Source organism: Hyperolius riggenbachi, chromosome 2, assembly GCF_040937935.1.
Source record: "Hyperolius riggenbachi isolate aHypRig1 chromosome 2, aHypRig1.pri, whole genome shotgun sequence".
NCBI lineage: Eukaryota > Metazoa > Chordata > Amphibia > Anura > Hyperoliidae > Hyperolius > Hyperolius riggenbachi.
The window spans coordinates 446,800,566-446,816,552 of NC_090647.1; the positions used below are offsets into that span (position 1 = coordinate 446,800,566).

Here is a 15,987-nt window from a genome sequence, read left to right on the forward strand (position 1 = left end):
AAGGTTAATTACTAGACAATACTATAAATGAGGTATGCAGAGAGCAGGTCTAATCTGCAGATCACAGACATGAGTAGAGCTTTCACAAAGAGATGGGCAGCACAGGGGATAGTTTTGTGGGAAAGTTGACAAACCAGTTCAGTAGTACTGGGGAATGGGCATAACTAATCTTTTATAAATGCATTGGGTTTGGGGCTGATTTATAAAATGTTTGTTAACTTTACTTATTATTTAGCACTTGTGCTGATCATGAGATTACAGCAGGCTGACACTCTGCATGTCTTGTTAGGAACACATTAGAAAAGAATGTGTCACTTCAAGCAGGTTCTGTAAAGTGTGATGGATATACTTGATTTGCTCAGAATTCTTTTGCCAGACAAAGTGAAGTTTTGATTTAAAGGGATAATTTAAAAGGGATAATTTGCATATTTAGTAGGTGTGCATTGTGGGTAACCACAAATGTTTATTTATAACTGAATTATTGCAAATTTCCTTCTGTTTTAAGAAGGCAGTTTCACCAAGCTTTGCTTTTTTAGTAGGAGGGCTTTTTGGTTCCTTTTATCCCCCTATACATTCCTAGTAGTTTGGGTCACCCTGAGCTGCTTGGTTACTCTGTTGTACTCGACCAAGCCCTATTTCATACAGCCTTATCAATCCCTACCATGTACTGATGAGGACCAAAAGTCCGAAACAGGCTGTCTACATGTGGGTTTGATATAGCTGTGTAAAACTTAAAGCTATAGGCTTGCTATAAACCAGCGGTTCTGGATGCTTGCTTGGCTTACCAAGGGCAAAAAGGGATAATTTGCATATTTAGTAGGTGTGCATTGTGGGTAACCACAAATGTTCATTTATAACTGAATTATTGCAAATTTCCTTCTGTTTTAAGAAGGCAGTTACACCAAGCTTTGCTTTTTTAGTAGGAGGGCTTTTTGGTTCCTTTTATCCCCCTATACATTCCTAGTAGTTTGGGTCACCCTGAGCTGCTTGGTTACTCTGTTCATTTAAAGTAAATCTGTTCTGTCATTAGGCATATAAATAGTATCAGCATTATTACCCAGTGACTGGCGCATGCAGACAGATGCATGCATTTCACTGTATGATGCAGGAGGCACGTTTGGAGGAATGTAGACCACTGTATGACTGGATGTGTCAGGACACCATGCAGCTATATGAAACCGGATGAAAGGTAAGCAGAGAGACATCATGTTGTTAATACTGATTGATAACCTTGTCGTGTAGTGACAGGTTGCCCAGCAAGTTAGAGTGACTGTTCCAAATGACACACCTAGCAGGGGAAAACAGATTAAAAGAAAAGGCCATTTTTTATTCTTTTTAAAACTTTATTGGTAAAAGATACATTAATGTGAAGAAGGTATTTCCCTCATTTCTCTTGCATATTTTACACAGAGTAGTTTCTAAATTGATCTTCAAAGCCCCTGCCCAGGCAAAACTTTTCAAAGCCTGCACCCTCCTTCCACTAGTGGTATAAAATATGAATACAAACTTTAGAAGGTTTTGAAATAACTTAAAGGGAAGGTCCGAGATAATTAAAAAATAAAAATCTACTTAACCGGGGCTTCCTCCAGCCCATGGCAGCCGCCCTGTGTCCTCGCCACAGCTCTGCTCCCAGCCGGTGGCCCGGGGTCCCCTCCGGTGCAGATGCCGACCATGTTAGGTCGGCATCTACTGCACCTGCACAAGAGCTGCTCCGGGTCACACTGACGTGATCTGAAGTGTACTGCTCCTGCGCACAATACTCCAGATGACGTCAACGCGACCACATCGGCATCTGCAACGAAGGGGACCCCGGGCCACTGGCTGGGAGCAGAGCTGCGGTGAGGGCACAGGGCGGCTGGAGGAAGCCCCGGGTAAGTTGATTTTTGTTTTTTAATTACCTTGTATCTAACCTTTAAAGAGGAACTGTAGTGAAAATAACATAATTAATAAAATTGCAATATTCGCTTGTAAATTAATTACTTAGTGTTTGCCCATTGTAAACATTTTCATCACCGCAATGTTCATTCTGAAATTTATCACAGGTGAGCAAGTCCTGTCAGGTGATCTCTGCAAAATGTTCATTTACTAAGAGTTCTATGCACAGAGGGAGATACTGCTTTCTTGACAGTTGGTAACAGACATTATTTCCCACAATGCTAGGAGGTTCACAGACAGGAAACTGACATCACACTGTGGGAGGGGTTTCACCACAATACCATCCATCCAGATGTCCCTCATGATATCTTTGTGAAACAGTAATGATTTCTCGTGGGAAAGGGGGGATCGACTATTGATTGGGGTGAAGGTCAATCCTGGGTCCTCTTTAATGTGTGTGTTTTCACCATTGCTCTTTACTGTAAGTAGGTGATTTTATGGCAGACTGAACAAGTAATCCAGCACCATTGTCCACTATGGAAGGGTGGTTGAGTCACAGATTGCTGACTACCTCTTTCTGCATCCTGATTGGTTGGAGTAGTGGATGGGCAGCTTGCCTATGTCCTTCTCCTGAATTCCGATTGGATGAGGTGTTGAGTAGGCATTGTTTTATACGATTGATTTGTGCACCTTGTTGATTTTATGGGAATTTTGACTCTTCCACATTATGTATTTTTATCGGTGAATGGAATTAAAATTGGAGATATTATAAGAATTGGATGGTCCAGCTCATTTAAACCTGCCAAGAGTTCATTCTTTGAATTGCTGTATGAGCTAAATATACAGTATGAGGGGCAGAAACATTGATTCTATAGTGTATTTAAAAACATACTGTATTTACTTTCTAGTTACACCTGATCGAAATCAATGGAATCATTGCCTTGCTAGGCTTGTACTGCTTATTGAATTGTATGCCTGTAAATACCCAGTCACCTAAGTTGGCGGTGCACAATCAGTTTTGATCGAAAAACTTTGCAAAACGAATCGGACATTTTTCAGTTGGTCATGTTGGGATCAGTTGGTCATTAGCAAATTTAAATTTAATTGATAAGATTTAAGCTACTAACTGAGGAAGCAAAGAACAGGAAATCCTGATTCCTGCAGACAGCAGCTACAAGCAATCCTGGTGTACATGTACAGACTGCTGTAAAGGGGAAGCCAAGTAGACAACAAGCAGTCATAGCATTGGGGTTTAGACCCGGTTCACATTAGCGTTTTTTTGTGGATCAGAACCAGACCGTATACTGTACAAACGGAACGGACGCGAATGGATCAAATGTTAATCTATGGGACCATACACATCCGTCCGGATACATTACCTACGTTCCGGTCCCCGGATCGAGAAAATGCTACAGGCCCTAATTTTCCGGACCGTTACTCCATGCGGACCTGAAATGGAAGGTTTTGCAGGGCAATAGGAACCAATAGAAAATGGAACTTAACAACACACTGGCTATAAAAACTGACCTTTCTAGCCGCTTCCTGTGTACTCTCTATGGTACAACTGCCATCTTGGTTTGTTTGGCACATAAGCCTAGCAGTGCTACAGGAGTGGGATCCATCCCAGTTCATTGATTTCTGGAAAGAGATGGAAGACATCAGGCCATACAACATTTAGATCCTGATTGTCAAAGTGCAGGGGCAACCTTTCAAGGAGTAGAGGGTGCACCCACTTTCTTCTGCGAAGAGTAGACCTCCGTCCCACATAGAAGGAGTAGGTGAAAATAAAAAACAAGGCTATTCCAAGCCAGAAGCTGTAGAAATACGCTGGATCCATTGTCCAAACAGCAAGCTCTCTCCTCAACAATGACCACAATGTATTTACAGATCATTCAGAGCTCTGGTGTATATATAGCTATCTTTAATGCTAATTTTAGAACTTCCCCTTTAAAACAGAAACTGACACAAAACATATGCAAAATGGATACAAATGGAACTGAAACGAACCGGAAACGGATTTAAACCGGTCCGCAACGGATCCGTTCGAACGGACAACGGATCCGTTGGAACTGACAGTTTTGGCACGAAATGCTAATGTGAACCGGGCCTTATTGGGAGCAGCATAGGCACAGGAAAGCTTGCATGCCAGCAGACAATAGCCACAAAACAGTCTTCATGTACATGTAAACAACAGGGAGCCTGAGCATTCTCAGATGTCTTTAGGATCCAAATTAGTAATGAATGTAAACTTTATTGATAAACTGAAGGCAATTTGAGGTGGAGTTGGCATATTTATGACTGAGTTCAGGATACTTATCCTATAAAAAAAATGCTCTGCTGTTGTATATTGTGGTGAATGGATTTTGTGTTCCTTTTTGACCCCCTTGCCTTGACCTCAGTGGGTATTCTGTTTTATTTATTTTCAATAAAACTCTTGTACATATTGTGATGCTTTGGCATCCATTTGGCATTGGCTGGTATTACAAGGAAGGTGCAGTGTACACTGAACGTTACACAAGCTTATAGGGCAAAGTACACAGCAATTTTATATTTGAAAGGCAATTCTGGACACATTTACACACAAATAAGCCAGGTAACGGCAACTGGAAAACAATGAGCTGGGTTTACTAATGCTGGAGAACATCAATAATCCAGAAAACCTGGACTGGACTATTAAAAAAAATCCTGCTGTTAAGTCATGCAATCCCCAGCTGGGTCATCTTAGAAAATATAGAGAATTGCAAGAAAATGTGCTTATCCTATACAATAAATTGCAAGTGTCCCTGCGTCATCAACTGAATGGTTGTGTGTCCCTGGCTTTTTTGTACTGAGCATGTGCGCAGCCAGGGCAGATAGGACACAGGGCCGGATCTCACAGCTTGCTGTGTGTGGTTCACAGAGGTTCTCATTGCATTGTGGGAAATAACAGCTTTTTCCAACTGCCAAGCAAGCAGCTCCCTGTGTGCATATACTTTAGACAGTGGTGGGGAACGAGCTAGTGGGATGCGTATGTGCGCGGCTGCGCGCATTGCGGTGGGTAGCAGCTGTGACCTAGCACCTGTTTTTTAACGGGCAGGCCTTTTTACTAGTATTATATTAAAATGTTCACATTTTTATAATACATTGAGACACTATCTTATAATAAATTGTGACTACTATCTTACTAGGGTTCAGAGAAGTTCAATAGTGTTCACCCCCTTGGAAAATAATGTATGGGTATCATCATGTAAATATTTAAGAGGAGGCTGGTATCCACATTCTTGACTGTGTCCATGGCATCCCATGTGGTCACACATATCAATGGCCTGCACTGTTTAATTATGTGTCAATCCAGGTAGTAAGTACAATACGGCACACCTTAACCAAGGGTATTCTGGGTACATAACCAACCACCAAAATATCATAAATAGTAAGTCTAGGATAGCACACCAATCTTGCAATAATGTTGCTTTAATTCCAATCAGTTAGTCCAGTTTGCTAGCAGTTTGGATTAACTGATTGGAATTAAAGCAATATTATTGCAAGATTGGTGTGTTAACCTATCTTGGACTTACTGTTTATGTGTATGTGTGAGTCTCTCCCCACGTGCAAATGAAGGGGAATGGGAGATACTGGTGCCCAGAATTCCCCCTGTACCAGAAATATAAAATAAAGACCACGGTAACACTACCTGACTGCGCTTCCCCCACTTCCATCTTGTATCTGCATCTAGTGTGAGTGTGTGTCTTCCAAACACCCGGATTATAATCTTTTTGAAAAGAAAGTTTCGGTTTCCAGAGTGCCAAGGGTTAGAGTCAAAATATTTTTCAAGAAACTTCAAAGAAAAAGACTTACAAACAATGCAGTGCTTAAGGGATGTTGAACTCGAAAAGCAACTTAGCATATTCAGAAAAGGATGGTGGCCATCAGAGGGAGGTGAAAGGTGCTGTTGTCAGCAGTTCAGTGCTGCTATGCCTGTTAGCAAGGTGAAAGTCTTGGAGGCAATATGAAGCATAAGAAGCAGAAGTGTAACTTATGGATAAGCAGCACTTGCAGCCACAGGGGGCCAGGGCTTTGGAGGTGCCAATGTGTTACCTTCCATCTCTCCGTTGCAGTGGACACTTTCCGATCAGGTCTTGTGCCTGACAAGAGAGGGGACTGCAGCTTGCACTGCTTTTACATTTTCATGAAGTTTTTTTTAATTTGCATAGAACATTTTAGGTCACGCAAGACTCCTTTCTCAAGAAAATTATAATCACAGCCCGTAAAAGGGCAAAGAAAATAAAATCAGTAACTTAAATCAAAATAAGCTAAATAGCCAAAAACTGTAAATATTAAGCACTAGGATTGCTCTCAGATAGTGGAGCCAAATGTATCACAAAGCACAGGCGTACCTAGGGTTTTTAGCACCCGAGAACAAAAAACGCCCCCCCCCCCCCACACACACACACACACACACACACACACACACACACACATGCTGTGCATGGCCATGACTTAGAATGAGGACATGGTTAGGGTTGGAGCCAAAGGTACAAATGCTATTTAGATAGCCAGATGTGTCCCCTACTCTCCTATAGCCAGAAGTGCCCCCCTTTTGCCCCTTCAACCAGATGTGCCCGTCTTTAGATATCAAAATATGTCCTTGCTTATGTTTAAGAAAAATCGGAAGACATGCCAACGATTATGTCATTTCTCCTCTGCAGTGCGCCCAGCGTCCTCTCCTTGTTAACGGTGGCGTCGTGTGATAAGAGGACAATGGGCGCCAGGGCAGTTTCTAGGCTAAATTGCACCAAGGGCGAGGGTGTGAAAATTGTGCTACTCCTCTCCCCCCCCCCCCCAACCCCATGGACTCGTGAAACATTACTCTTTAGGGACAGTCACACAGCCACAGGTCACAAGTAGATCTGCCTTCTTACTAGTGACCAGCCGCTCGTCCAGGAGGAAGCAGGGACCAGGAAAACACACAAGTAAAGAGAACCCGTAAGGCCGACTCCTCCATGGGTGCCGCGCACTGACACCCTGCAGTACCTCTTTCAGGACATCAGGTGTCATCATGCGGTGGTGATGTGATGATGACTTGACGTAGGATGCAGGCAGCTCAGGAGGAGTTAAGGAAGGTGATCGAACTGGTAATCTTCTTCTTCCATTTGGCTGCACCACGCGTCACCAGCTCCCTATCTTTTATATCCTTCTGCCTGCGCCCCCCTTCTTCTGCTTGCCGGTCTGCCCTGCCCACACTGCCCAAGAAACAGCCCTGCTGGACGCACAGCATAGGAAAGATGATGTCATTGCTGGAACGTCGTAGCTGTTGAGTCTTCTGCTGTTACTAACATTTGGACTCCTCTGCAGAGGGAGGAAGAGAAGCGGGGGCACTTCGGGCGGCCAGCGAGCTGCCTCTCAAGCACATGGGGGGTGCAGTGGCCACACTGAGCACCCTCACAGTGCTGCATCTATCATTGAGTGCATCAAGATTAAGTAACACATCACCACTCTGAACCACTCTGTAATTCCCAGATGTCACTACAGCATGAAAACTTGCTCTGTAATTTCCAGACTGCACATGTTGTCAGTGGCGTAGCAATAGGGGTTGCAGAGGTAGCGACCGCATCGGAGCCCTTGGGCCAGAGGGGCCCCATGGGGCGCTTCCTCAACCAAAGTATTAGCTGTTTATTGGTCCTGTGGTGGTAATAATCACTTCTATAGTTGTTTTGAATAGTGGTAATCATTAACAAACTGTTCCCCATCCCCTTCTTGCACCTCTGACACTGTGGATGACCTTGGCAGGTTTTGTTGCGCCGTATCAATTGTTACATAAAGAGTGCTTTTGGGGGCCCCATGTAAAACTCGCACCGGGGCCCATAGCTCCATAGCTACGCCACTGCATGTTGTCCAGGCAGACGGTCATACTATATAACAATGTCTACTTGCAAAAGAAAGCTTGCAATTTACACTGTTGTGCAAGTACACTATGTTCCATGATTGTTTATTTTCTTGCCATATCTGTGTTTCCTACAGACTAACACCAATTATTGTCGAACAGATCTGCCAGAATGGATCAGTCTGTATGGACAATAATCGTTTGTTGGTGTCTTTTCATGTCCCCGGGCGACAAGTCGTGTGTATGAAGCTTGAGGCTGGGAGATCACTTGTCTGTGCAGAAAAGCATGCGGTGTAAGGCATATGCATTTCTGCATTTTGCTCTGCATTTTTTTTATAGATTTGCATTTTATAATAATCTGCTTTTTCAACAAGTGAAAAAATACAGAATCAGATTTATGTTTTTTTACGTTTTTTTTTCGGCTCCACAGGAAAACATTGAATGTAAATCACGTACAGTATGCAAGTGTACGATTTTAAAACGCTTCGCTTATTGCAAATCGCAGAGAGCTGCGATGTGCTATGTGGATTGGATGCGATTTTGCTTAACTTTTTTCTTTTTTGGCAATACATCCACAATTCAAGCAGGTGTGCTCCGAATCATATACATTTGCAATAATTGTGGCTAACATTTATATAATGCATGAAGCCTGAATGCAAGGTCCAGTAAGGTGCAATAACCAGCGGTAATTTAACAATTTAGCTGCGATTGACAATTTCTGCAAAAGTGCTCTCAGTGGGTCCCAGGCCTTACTGAACATAAATACATCAGAACCATTATTAGGGCTAGTTCACATTGGGCACTTTTTCAGCGCTGTGCTGATGGCCGGAGATCAGCAAAGCGCTGCTGCTAATGTATTCCTATGGATACATTACCATTCAATCTCAAACGTGCTGCATACAGTGTTTTGGATGGGATTGCGCTGTGATTCTCGTTCTGTTGAATGGGAATCACAAGCGCAAATCACAAGATTTCACACGCTGAATCGCGGACACGAACGCGATAGCCGGGAAGCACCGCCTGTGAATCAGCCCTTACTTGTCTGGTGTAGTGCATTGGAATAGTGTCTGAATATGGCACGGTTGTCCAAACTTTTTAGACCAAGGGCCTTATTGCCGTTCTTGAGAGTGCTAGGGGGCTGATCTAGCGAAATTAAACACAATTTTTACTGATTGTCGTTAGGTACACTACGTGACATTTTGTCAAATAAAACATTTCCACAGGAAACAACCCATATGCCATGTGCAGTTAGCATGTCCCTTTCAATATGCAGGCATAGCGCTACTGACACAGTATGAATAAGTGAATTTCATTGGTTGTTAGGGGAAACACAGCAGCACTTTTGTATGTTTATAGTATTCCTCTGTCAGAATTTGAAGCATATTAATATGAGCTGGTGCTGCTAGCTAGGTCTAATTCTTTGTTTTGTAGTGATTTCATCTGCTAGCAGTCACGTGATCTTTACTCGTCAGCTTCATTAGACTGAGGGAAAATAAGTACAAAGGTCTTTGCGAACAGCTGGAGCAAACACACTGGGCAGAGCAACATGTGGAAACAGGCACAGGTTAACTCATTCACTACTACAATTCATTTTTCGTACCATAAACCTTTTTTTTTTAGCTTGGGCTGTTAGACTGATTATATTATTGTCACAGAAATCCATCTTCCCCATTATGTCTATGGCTTGTAGATTCAGTACCAGTGGTTTAGACTCTGGCTCTCAGATTAACCACCCGGTATGTGGCGGTATTCCCCAGGGCGTGACTTATGGTGGAAACTGGGAGCCCCTTTAAAGTGGTCCTGAACTCTTGCACAGAACAGAAGGAAAACAGAGATAAATGCACCCTGTATGTATTTTGAGAGTTTAGTCTGTTTAATTCCCCCTCATTTGTGTCTAATCACAAGTTGATTGTGATTGTAATTTGACCTCTCCCCTGTGTCACATGATTGCCACTGCAGATAAGGCAGATAAGCTCATTTGAAAGTACAGGCTGTTAACAATATGTCTGCTTCCACGAATCAGGAAGTAGAAACAGTGCAGATGTATTTTAAGATTTGTTTCAGCTGTAACAATGAAATGTTGTTGTTTTTTTGTTTAACAGTTAGTATGCTGTTGTGTATCTTTTAGAGCAGAGAAAACACTGAGTTCAGGTCCACTTTGAAGCGAAATGAGCACCTGGAGTTATTTTTTTTCAATGGAACTCCCCATAGAGGAGGATTGTAATGGAGTGTGTTGTTTTGGGATGCGGGTTGGGGTGAGCATTACTACTTACCTATGGGATTCTGCCCCTCTGGCCCCCAGTCCGTATAGGATTCATTCACCATCTTCTCACTGGAGAGACTGCAGCTGCCGCATTTCGAACTTTCTGGCAAAGGTGTGCAAGAACATCTCTGAACATCTCTTTACTCACAACCACAGACTACATCCAGGGCATTAGTTCATATACAGGATTCTCTTGATAAATAGCCAAATGCTTGTCCCTTTCACAGTAAGCAGGGACTCAGCAAGAGGTCAGCCACATCAACCAATTACACAGCATCACTATCAGAGTACAGGACAATATTTATGACACTAGTCATAAATATAGCCATAGTTCAGAGGAGCACAGCAGACAAATTGTGTCCTTTGCTTGAACTAAAGTCGTAAAGTTATGCCCAGTTTTCATATGACCTTTCATATCTCTAGTTACAAAACACTCATAAACCAGCTCATCATAGATTCAGATTCCATAAGAAGCCTTGGTGAAAATGAGAATGAGACCCAGAGTTTTTCTTTACTATGGGAGTTGATCATCTTTAGTCCCAGGCCAGCAGAGCTTGCTTCATAAGCTGATAACTCTGGGTGCTTCTATATATAGTGCAACAGTGTGTGACGGTTGTGGGCTGGCAATGATAGGTGCTCTGCGGAGGAGCGGGAGGTTTATGGACCATGTGGTTGGGTGTTTTTCAGGGGGTGGAACAACATGCTTGTGGGCTCCAAATCTACTTCAGAGTACTGCACCAGCCTTCCTGGTACAAGGGATTAATAGTACTTGGAAGTGGGGACCCTTGGCTGTTCTCTTCTTTTTTTTTTAACGCTTAAATGTATGCTTGTACTTTAAAGTTTAAAAGTTTTACATAATGAGTGAGGGAAAAAATACAGATTGAAGCAGGGGGAAGCTATTGAAACCAAAACTGCTGCAATCTAATGATGTTCCCATTTGAAAAATGCATTTATCCAACAACCTTTCTCAAAAACTACAAAGTCTTTTCAAGAAAATGTTTTGGACATGTTCCCACTAGTGACCCTGACCTATGTAGCAAATGTAGTGAAGAATGTTTGGAGGCAGTGGCTTAGCGAATGTTTGAGGGCAGCCTCCTGACCGTGGCGCACGCACTCACAGTACTGCCAGCAGTGCATGTGAGGCCGCGCCTACTATAACATGATGTAGACTCTACATTGTAGACGGTGCAAACAGTGCAATCGCTGGGAAGAATTACAAATAACCTGAGCAATGCGGGACCAAACGGGGGACACAGTCCTCATCTGGATCACATTAGCAATACAAGTATGTACACTGTTTACTACACTTGTCTCACTTCAGAATTCCTTCAAGTGATCATTCATGACTAAGTATGGTCAATGAGATGCAATTAATTCCTAGCTAATGCAGGATAATTTTGTATGCAAATGTATACAGCTTAAAAATGGTCCAATCAAATCCTGCAGAGGTGGAATTCAACAAGTCCATTTTCAAGCTGCATACATTTGCATACACAATTTGCATAATCCTGTATCTACTCAGAATTATTTGCATCTAATTGACCATCCCTGACAGGACTAAGCAGAGGGATTACATGTGCAAAACCCTCAACATAGAAAATTAGGCTTTACAGCCATATTTTGTGGTTGAACTTGATGGACATATTTGGGGGTGTTCGATGGGTTGAAACTCAGGCATTGCACTCCAGAAACTGGGAAAAAGGGAAAAGGGGGAAACAAGGGAAAAACTAGGAGTGCCAATACAGTGTGGTATCTAGGAGTGCCAATACAGTGTGGTATTTATAGATCTGGAGATAATAGAAAAATACTTAATAGGCAACCACAGTTTGAGGCATGTGGAGAAACCCGTTTCCACACGGATATAGTGTCTTCTTTAGGACATGGTGGGTTGCACTACAAGAAAATTACAAAAGGAAGCTACTGAATATGGATCTCAGGGGGTACCCCTAGTAAGGGACTATTCAGGCTGTGAGGAGGTGCCTCAATATGGAAAGATCAAATTATAGGGTAATGATAATAGACAACATTTTACCTCAATATTGAGGTTTTAGAAATTAATTATTGAGAATCAAACTTTATTGGCCAAGTACGCCAATTGGTTTGCCCAGAATTGTCTGTGGTACACATGGGCTCGGCAGCATAGACATATAGCAAAGATATACAACATATAGCAAAACCAGCATAGATATAAAGGGAATGCTTAGATACAAGCACCATGATTTTGTCAACGTTTAGAGCAAATGAATAGTAGTCTGACTTTCCTCTCAGTTACACATATGTGACTGAGTACTGCGCCAGGACCATCCACTAAGTTATGTGTTAGGTTTATAAAAGCAGGAATGGTTGAGTCTGCCACCAGTGGTTAATAAGGGCTCCCCCAAGATGTGGTGTCTTACGTACCCACCCCAGTCACTAGAGCGCCCCTCAATATCAGCAGGTAGCAGCAGCAACAAAGAGATTGCCCCGGGCAAAAGATACGCATCCATAATAGCACAAGCATTCAACCACCTGAAATCTATACAGATTCTTGGTTCTCCAGAAGACTTCCATGCTAACACAAGTGGTGGTCACTTGGCTCATTCCCATTCACTATCAGACTTACACAAAATTCCTTTCTTCTCTATTTCACTCAGTATATTTTTTGGAACTGTGAATGAGGAACTCTTGTACAAGGAGGCTGCTTTTTAGATAAAAGATCCTATCTTCACCACAACCTAGCCCTGGAAAAGATCTGCTCATTACATACAGTGAAGCTCTCACACTTTTTGTTTCCCGCATTCAGAGTCTTTACATAAATGTATGTCCAGTTGCTCTAAAACAAGATTTTTTCACAACTGTTTCAGGATGTTTAAAAGGTCAGTGGTCAAAATACCACTTAATTACTATTAGCAGTATTTTTTTGCTCACGGCAATACTGTGACAACCAAAAATTCTATTGGTAGTCAAGCTCAAAATCCTCTAATGCCATATAATGGTGTACACCTGCAATTTTTGCATTCTTCTGAATTGTTATTTTCTTGTCTAACACATAATTCAGGCATTTATCCATCTCACCACAATGGTGTAAGCCGGTCATACAAAACATTGCATGCACATGACTTACAAGTACTAGGGTCTATGATAACTGTCCGGCTAATTGATAACCCAACCTTCTAGACATGACACAGAACAAAGCACCAGAGCTGCAGCCACTAGGGAACCCTCTGTAGGTGTTAGTAGTGTTAGGGAATTCTGCCCATGGTCTCCTCACTAAATAGGTGCAGGCTTTCTGAACAGGAAGAGCCGAGGTTCGAACCCTGGACTCCTGTGTTAGAGTACACTATCCAGTCACTGGGCAAAGAAGATTTTCCCATGCTAAATTTTATTGTTTTGCCTAAAAAAGTAATGCATTAGTTAAAGAGAGCCTGAACTGAAAATAAAAGTCAAAATAACCATACACGGGTCATACTTACCTCCGGTGTTATCTACTACTCAATCTCTTTCTCCTCTCCTGCGTTTCATTTGTCCACTGTGATCAAAGGATGTCTTCGTCCTACATTTTAAAAATGGCCATTACACCATAACAGCTTCCTGGTCAGCACACTGTTCAACTGTAATAACGCCCACTTGAGCCATAGGGAAACATGGACATTACCTTGCACATTCAGTTGCAACTGACAGCTGCTGATATATAACTGACAGCAACTGGTATATTTCAGTTCTGACAAAATATTGTCAGAACTGGAAGGGATCACTGTAAGAAGAAAATGGTGAGCCTCTGAGAGGAACTGACGGTGAGGTTAGTATGTAATATTCATTTGCAGGTACATCATGTGTGTATTTTAAATAATTTTCCTCGCTTCAGGTTCCAAAAACCAAAAGACAGATACTTACCTAATTAGTGGGAAGCCTCTGGACTGTCCAGATGCTTTCCTGATCCTCCTCTAGCCCATTGCTTGAGGAGTCTGTTGGCCACTATGGGTGGCAGCCCCTTATCCCCTGCAAGGTGCTCTTGTGAAGATCCATAGCCACTTAGACTCCACACCCTGATAGAACCCACACCAACCATTGCCACCTGGGGGGACCAGACATGATTACAGCAAACAGCTGAGAAGTTCTAGGTGTATGCTACAAACCCAAATCATGTTGGGGACAGAAGACAAAACATGCCTTAACAAACATCAGACTGTCACAAAAAAAGGTATTTGCTGTCACAAGTGTAGATTTGGTTAGATCAGACAACTGCAATTGTATTTTCTCTACTTGAGATTAAAAAAATAGCAGAAGTAGAATAACTGATAAACTGCCATGCAATTTGAGCCTTTAGACTAGTAGTTCTCATGACCACAGGCTAGACTGCCTTGAATAATGCACTAACAGGCTCCCTCCAACCTTGCCCCAGAGCCTGGGTGTCATCCACTTCATCACTTCCGCATCGCTTTTTCAAGAGGGAGGGGTTTCATTAAAATGGACATCCATTTAGAAATGACATGATGATGCTTATATTGAGACTACAGCATACAGCTACATGAAAAGGCTCATGCCAATGGTTATATGCAATCATGTCAGGCATCCTGATAGAAAGGCACATATATGTATGCTTATACTGAGCCCACAGTAGATATCCATATATGGAAAGTTGCATGTGAATTCTGGTACAGAGACAAAGTAATAGCCTCAAGTTGTGCACGGTACTTAAAGGTTGGTATTCTAGGAAACAGGAAAAACAGGAAATTATTTTTAGAGCTGTATGTAGCCAATAAATGTGAGTGTTGAAAAAATTGTTAAGGAGAAATATTTGTTCAGTGCTTTTTTTCACATTTTTGTCATTTTGTTCTAAAAAATAAGCACAAATAAAAATGCTTATTTTTAAAAAAATGTGCAAACAAAAAAAAATCATACATTCATTTAATGGTGTATAAGGAGCTTGAAGTGAATTTGTACCTTCGTTGATACCTGTCATGACATCCAGCAGCGCTACACAAGAAATGGGGCCTGATCCAATTCAAGTTTTCTCCTCAGAGATAATTTTTCATCTTCTGTTTAAAATAACCTTTCAGCACTCTGCAATTGAAAAAGTACCACGAAGTAGAGGAAAAAGTACTGTCACAGTTCTTCTGAGTATTTTCTTGCTTGCTGGTGGCTTAAAAGGTATTTTAATTAAAGCGGACCCAAACCAAACAATTTTTTAAATTCAAAATATTTAGTTGCACCACTCTGACACATTCCACGATAAATAAACACTCCTTCAAGCCTATGAGCATTTCAGTGCATGCTTTTCACCCTTCTCTTTTCATAACTAGGGTTATACAGGGAGCAGCCATTAGCAATTTCTCCATTGCCAGACACCACCTACTCCACCAGTTTGCTGGATTCTGTCCCGGCAATATGAAACGAAGAGAGGGGTTCTTCCAATAAATGTAAAATATTTTATATTTGTCGTCATGCAGCTGAAAAAAGACTCCTATTTGTTATTATAATTTAGAAAATAGATTTTATTTCTGAAATCTTGTATTTTTAATTTGGGTCCACTTTAATAGTGTGAAAATATCACTAGGAGAAAACGTAAGGGAAAAAATGAATTGGATTGGGCCCATTGCGAGATTTCTATCATCCCCTGTCCAGAAAAAAAAGTGGGTTAGTCTCAGAATGACTGCAAACAATATTTTTATATGTAGAGTGGGGAAACTCTGGATTTCCCAGTTATGTCCATATGTAGCTGGGGTGGGGCTGCTACATATAGAAGAAGGAGTTTCCTGCATATTGGAGGGTAGTTACACATGGAATGCCTGCTGGGGGGGGGGGGAGGCACAAGAAAGAGGCAGAAGTACATACAAAAGAGGGCATGCTGGACATAAAATAGGATTACTGTACATGAAAGAGGGAAGTTGCACACGGAAAGGGGGGGGGGGGGGGGCAGGGGGGAGGACACTGATAAGCTGCAGGGTATAGAGTATAAATCGAGCCACAGTGCCTCTTCTGGTCAACTATCATAGTGCAGACTTTCAGA

At 42.1% G+C, this 15,987-nt stretch overlaps 1 protein-coding gene across 1 annotated transcript in view; it reads left to right on the top strand.

Moving 5' to 3' along the window:
* Positions 1-4,846: 4,846 nt before the first annotated feature.
* LOC137544637 (vacuolar protein sorting-associated protein 37D-like) overlaps positions 4,847-15,987 on the top strand; it is an 84,468-nt gene continuing 73,327 nt past the window's right edge. Inside the window, exon 1 of the mRNA XM_068265732.1 lies at positions 4,847-4,908. Within this exon, the coding sequence (XP_068121833.1) occupies positions 4,879-4,908 (30 nt within the window). The 5' untranslated portion in view covers positions 4,847-4,878. The remainder of the gene's footprint in view (positions 4,909-15,987) is intronic.